At 42.9% G+C, this 6,837-nt stretch overlaps 1 protein-coding gene across 2 annotated transcripts in view; it reads left to right on the top strand.

Moving 5' to 3' along the window:
* Positions 1–1,225: 1,225 nt before the first annotated feature.
* The window catches only part of LOC111869605 (probable glutamate receptor), a 23,079-nt gene continuing 17,467 nt past the window's right edge, over positions 1,226–6,837 (top strand). The window contains exons 1-2 of one of the 2 annotated variants that reach the window (XM_023861254.2): positions 1,244–1,321; positions 3,039–3,215. Coding sequence is in view for 1 of the 2 variants with exons in the window: in XM_023861253.2 (XP_023717021.1) it covers positions 1,246–1,321 (76 nt within the window). In the remaining variant the exon portion in view is untranslated. Of the gene's footprint in view, positions 1,322–3,038; positions 3,216–6,837 lie in introns of both variants that reach the window. The other variant, XM_023861253.2, reaches the window with a different exon arrangement.

Genomic DNA, 6,837 nt, shown 5'->3' with positions numbered 1-6,837 from the left:
AGCTGAGCCCTTCTGGAGGAGCCGCCAATTCTGCAGCTACTGAAGAACTTCCTAGCATTTTATGGAACCTGAAGGTTCAATACCATGTTCACAAGAGCCTCCCACTGGTCCCTATCCTGAGCCAGGTCAATCAAATGCATGCCATCCCATCCTAACCCTCTAAGATCCATTTTAATTTTGTCCACCCACATACGCCTTGGTCTTCCCAGTGGTCTCTTTCCTTCTGGCTTTCCCACCAATATCCTATACGCATTCCTCATCTCACACATTCGTGCTACATGCCCTGCCCACCTCATCCTCCTTGACTTGATCGTTCTAATTATACTTGGAGCCAATTTATTATACCGGTATCTGTAGATTTTAATAATGATTTATCGTATCGATTATTATTGCATTTAGTTCAATAATACCGAATTCGATTCATATATTTTTATTTATTTGTGTTAAATAAGATGGCTTTTTCCTGTGGCGCTACAGCCCCAATTTGGGCCTAGGCCTACCTCCATGAAACTATCCGTTTCACTTCGGTTTACTAGATTTTAACATACGGTAGGACTCCTTGGGCGAGTGATCAGCAAGGCCTCTACCTGTAGACAAACACAGAAAAACGCACACAAACATCCATGCCCTGAGTGGGATTCGAACCCACGATCCCGGCTTCCGAGCGAGCGAAGACAGTGCATGCCTTAGACCGCTCGGCTACCGTGACCGGCAAATAAGATGGCTTAATACGAAATAATTCAGAAGGGCATAATTCTAATAATTCGTTACAATAAGGATTGCAGGGAAAAGGGATTCAGTCTTACTTACGCCTTGTCTTTATGAATAATGGGATATCAACGACAACGTTAATCCCTCAACACATCCAACCTATCGCTACAGATAGCTTCTGCCGAAGAAATATCCCGCTGTTTCTCATTTATCGAGATATTTTCATGGATTCAGAAACTCACACAGGTTCGATACAATGATATTCCTCACAGAATAGAATGATATTTATTTTCAGAGCGGTAACCTGGTTAAAATACTATCTATTTTATTACTAGGTCACAAGGCTTGTAGATTTGAACAAGGCCAAATGGCTCATGTTCCTTGAAGCAGAGAGTGTGGGAGATGTTTTTGAAACAGTTTATATTCCTTTTATCTGAGATTTCCTCGTTGCGCAATGCCCAATGGCAGACTCAGAGGTGTACCATATCGCACCAGAAGGTTCTCTGCAGGTGAATCGCACAGTCAAGGTTTCACATGGTCATAGAGCTCCTACTTCAAGAGGAGAGGCAATCAGCAACGTATCACCATCAAAGCTGCTGTTTATCCACAGGTACGTTCATTGTCTAAACTTTCGAAAGTGTATTTTCCGTAATCACAAAATGAATTAAGTGACATTTGAATTTCTCACGGCGGTGATCACGAACAATGAGACGTCAAAAATATGTCAGTGGGTTAGATTAACTGCATACACGCAGACCCGTTGCTAGGCGACGACAGTTTTTAAATAATGACCCACAAACAGCAACAGAAGAAGGATGTCTGATGCGTGGGCCTTGCCGATGGCTGCGCACGCAACAATGCAACGCGACATGCCACTGCAAACCAACGATTGCACAACAGAGGAACGGTATTTTCTACGGGGTCCGTGCCGGGGGTGTTATCTGTAGGACAGTGAGGAGAGGAGTGGGTCAATGAACAGTTGAACTACTGCGGTTCAGTCGTTGTGAGCTGTTGCTGTTAGAAGCTGATAGCTGAGGCTAGGGACAGTTCGGGAACCCAGAGGAAGGGGAACGTCTGCTGTTGGAAGACGCTACCAAGTGAGGGATAGGAAAACCGACGTTGCAATTTTATCAAAAGTCACAACGTTCTACTAGATTACACTGCGTCATATTCCAGACGACATAGACCATCATGGATATGTTTATGCAGTTCCTTTAAACCACTGCCATATTTTGACGGAGGAGACGCTTCTGGACGTGTGAATGACGTTCTCTATACGGAAAGGGAATCGTATAAACCATTGACCTTTCCTCCTGAGACATTCTGTATAAGCTTGCTTCTAGACCAATTTATATGCTGGCGTGAAAAGAATCTTATATTATATATTTAGTTCTGTATAAAATGTAATAATTGACTGCTGAAATTTAGGATGTATCTGAGACGTGAATCTGTAGTGGAAATTAAAGAACTTTGTTTCAGCAGACACCATTTGTGAGCGTCTCAAGAACAAGACACGCGAACTCTCTTCAAATAGTATCTGGATATATTGCAGAAGTATGGAAACAGTTGGAAGAGAGAGCAAATTTCACGTGCGTATGCGGTTGTAATGAGTCTAAAAGTTATGATCATTAACCACGTTATTGCCGGTCACGGTAGCCGAGCGGTCTAAGGCATGCACTGTCTTCGCTCGCTTGGAAACCGGGATCGTGGGTTCGGATCTCTTTCCTGTGAGGTACGAACTGATTTCTTATATATTATTCTTATACACTGCCGGTCACAGTAGCCGAGCGGTCTAAGGCATGCACTGTCTTCGCTCGCTTGGAAACCGGGATCGTGGGTTCGGATCTGTTTCCTGTGAGGTACGAATTGAATTCTTATACATTATTCTTATACACTGCCGGTCACGGTAGCCGAGCGGTCTAAGGCATGTACTGTCTTCGCTCGCTTGGAAACCTGGATCGTGGGTTCGGATCTGTTTCCTGTGAGGTACGAATTGAATTCTTATACATTATTCTTATACACTGCCGGTCACGGTAGCTGAGCGTTCTAAGGCATGTACTGTCTTCGCTCGCTTGGAAACCCGGATAGTGGGTTCGAATCCCACTCAGGGCATGGATGTTTAGTATGTGTGTGTGCGCGTTTTCCTTGCGGCGAGCTGATCACCCGTCCAAGGTGTCCTATCGAATGTGTAAGATCTAGAAAAACCGAAGTGAACGGAGAAGTTCATGGAGGTAGGCCTAGGCCAACTGGAGCTGTAGTGCCAAGGGAAAAAAAGCCACGTTATTATTATTATTATTATTATTATAGCTGCATTCTTACGATCCTAGGACAGAATTTTACATGCCCGAAGACGAGACTTATGGCACGCGGGCCCGCAATGGGTCGTGGACCGGCATGGTGGGTATGATTCTCAGGGGGGAAGCACAACTGGCGACCTGCATGTTCTCCTTTCATTCCGATCGCATGAATGTGGTCAACTTTTTCCTTCCATCCTGGAAATTGAAGTAAGTACAGTTCATCTACGTTTTCGTTTTGGTTCACTGTTCAGTTACGTTGTATTTTCATGACTGAACCGAGTATTTGTGTTCGTCCGAGGTTAATTTGCGTGCTAGGTTAGTCGCTAATGCACACAGTCATTCTTTATTTCCAAGGGTAGGAAACCTTTTCTATGTTTGTTTTACAGGCAAAAAATATTGGAATTACACGGGAAATATTCCCTTGATATAATTGTGCTCCATATATAATAATATTGGTAAGTAAGTAAAGCTATCCCTGTAACAGGCCATGAAGGCCCATAGGGTTGTGATACGTTGAGGGTCTCACATTATCTAGACAATCGGCTCACAGATGGCGTTGAGGTTGTCAGCCTTAGGCCCCGGCCACCCTTTACCCCCAGGAAGATTCCTGGTACTCAATTCTGTTAGAGGCTGAGTCGACCCCAGGGGCATAGTGCGGCTGGAAGGGTTAGGTCAATTGAAAAATGCAATGACCTCATCGGGACTGGAACCCGCGACCTTCCGGCTTGTAGCATAGTGCCTCAAGCACTACTGGTAACCACTTTAATTTGTTCCTGAAATATCATCTTTCTGCTATTTTATCAAATATAATCCTTCTCTATATGTATATATAACCGCGAAACATTCGTCTGTCTGTCATTCCCTCTATCTCTCTCTCTCTCCAATGAGGCGTCGCAGAAGAATTGGTTAAGACAATGTTTCTTTTGGAGGTACAACCCTGGGAAAATGGTTAATTATGCTGCTACGTGCATGGGTTAGAGTCTAAGCACATTTATATGCCCACCGCTTCCTCCCTAAGAGTGGCACAATGACAGTGACGACAATAGGATCATGATAAATATATCACAATAATAGGATCATGACAAATAGATCACGACAACAATGAGATCATGGGACCCCTTTGTTTACAATGACAGATAGTGTGACCTCCCAAAAAATTTAATTTTCCTCCTGGCACACTCTGTATAAACAATGAATGTAAAAGCCTTCATGCCTTCATGTAAGCCTCTTAGTATTGTAACGTGTTTCGAGTAGATACTGCCATGGCAACGCAATAACAGTGGGCCAACACGTGACAGTAGTGTAACGCACGTTGAGAATCCAACCGGAAATCTCTTCACTTGTTACACGAATTTCTTTCTGTTAATTTCCCCTGCTTTCTCTCTTAGTCTTCTCCAGTCCTGCAGCTCACAAAATGATGCGCTGAGGCTCATGTATAGCGTCATCTCCAATAAATAACAAGCACAAATGGTAAATCGTAAATCGTCTCCATTATACAGTATATTAGGCTTCATATACTGACATACGTTATCGTCAATTCTCACAGAATTGACACGATACACTGAAACAAACGAAAAAGACTTCCTCGTTCTTGGCCTACTACATAACTTCCGTTCATGCAACGGGTTAACGCTAGATAGTTCGTTGTTATGGTAACATGAAAATGAGTAACGGATAATAAAGAAATTTACGCAAACATTTCCGGTGCCATTTTCTTTGATTCTCCTGACATTGGATGAGGTGGCTCTGGCATTCATGTGACTAGCACCATCTATTGAGAGAATATCACACTAAACACCTTGTCTGTACATAACCTACAGGGTGATTCATATAGAACCGGCCCGACGAAATGAGCTGTAATATAAAATATACCATACAGATATTAAAGTAATTTACACATATCTTATCTTGGATTGTGTGCCGTGATCAGAGCAGGTGTTGAAAGTGTCCGCCGTTTTCAAGCAGGCACTAGAAACACTCGCTGTTCAACAGTGAACTCCATGACAGTCGCCTGCCCACTGCAGACACGTTTCGGCATTGTCCTTGACCTTGCAGCATAAGGGCTGCCACTTGCGGATCATGCGCACACCATTCGACTCAGCACGGCCCAGGGATTATCGTGTCGTAATTGTGAGCGGTTATATGCATCACCTGCGGAATTATTAGCAAATTCATCGGGCCGGTTATATACGATATATTATATATATTATATTAAAGGGTGTATACATTTTGGGGGACCTCTCTCTATGTAGAAGAATATGTGATGTTGACAAAATTTAAGTTGAATAACAAATAGTTGCCTGAAAGGATTTGTTTTATTTCATTTTTAAACTCCACCTAAAAGCTGAGACAATTTAAAATGCTTCACTGTGTGCAGGCACGTTTCTGCCTTTATCATATACGTGTACACTCATATTTATCATTTTTCCTCCGTCTGGAACGATTAATTACTGACTTTCGTAGGAAGGTCTGTCTTACTATATCACTACTTTCTGGGCTGTGACACTGTCTAGCACGATATAAATTCACAGACGTTTCAGAAGTAATTTCTGTATCCATCTTCAATTATTCAATTATTTTTTTAATTCCCTTACTGGAGTCCAACTGGGTCCACTAGGAACGTAGGCCACTGATTGGCCTATTTTAGCCTGCACTGGGTGATTATGATGAAGGAGAATTTGGTGGAATGAAGATTGGCAGGGGAAACCGAAGTACTTGGAGAAAACCCGCCCCGTCGCCATTTTGTCCACCACAAATCACACTTGACCAGACCCGGGATCGAACCAGGGCCGCCGCTGTGGGAAGCCAGCGACTAACCGCTTGAGCTATGGCGAGGCCTCAGTTATGCCCTTACTCTGAAGTTGAAAGTATTACGCATCTTTCTAAATAGTTACTATAGGATTCTGACGATGGTGTATAACACACTGATATGTTGGGATTTTGGACTTTATCCATCGTCCGGGTTTTTAAGATAACAAATAAAAACACGACGTTTCAGAAACTAGATCTGTTTCCGTCCTCAGGTGAAGGAAAATACCTATTCAGTTGGGTCCCTTAGAAAGAGCTAGCCTCAATCACTGGACAAACCACTGTCGCAAAACATGAAGATTATAAACACCTGAGACCAGGCTAAGTCCATGAGAGCTAATAAGAAAAATATTCATGACACATTGTAGCAAACACTTACAAGCGTGGAACCAGGATAGATAGATCTGTAGAAATTTATGCCACGAAACTAAACTCATAACCAGGTCCATGACCCCACGGCATGGAATAGAAAGAAGAACTAGTAACAAAAATTAATAGTGTTAAACCAGCGTCAACAATGGAGTAAATCACGTCTATCTAATTTAGAACTTAATAGAAATAAATAAAACATATATCACATCATACAGATCTTCTATGTGAATTGGTGACTTCATTGCTGATAGTGGGGATCCAAATGGGAGAAAAGTCCAAACTGGGTTGGCTAATTGGTTTGGCCGAGCATGCCATATGGGCCGCTTCCTTGTATTTCCTATACCTCATGTGGCGTTCAATATCCAAAATCTTAGCTTCATCCCAGCCTACCCTATGTCCCTCTTCATAGGCATGTTGAGCTAGTTTAGATTTTTCTAGAAGACCTTCTTTTAGGTTATGCCTATGTTCCCGGAGCCGCACGGCCAGAGGTCTGCCTGTTTCGCCAACGTAGCTTCTGCCACATTCACAGGGAATGCTATAGACGCACTGTGCCGTCTGTTGCGCATCTCTTTTCGGTCTAGTTTTCATAAGGGAGTTCCTAAGTGTGTGTCTCGTACGGAAGATGGTCCTAATATTATATCGATTACCT

This window comes from Cryptotermes secundus, unplaced genomic scaffold, assembly GCF_002891405.2.
Source record: "Cryptotermes secundus unplaced genomic scaffold, Csec_1.0 scaffold512, whole genome shotgun sequence".
Lineage (NCBI taxonomy): Eukaryota > Metazoa > Arthropoda > Insecta > Blattodea > Kalotermitidae > Cryptotermes > Cryptotermes secundus.
This window is presented reverse-complemented; position numbering and strand designations above follow the sequence as displayed.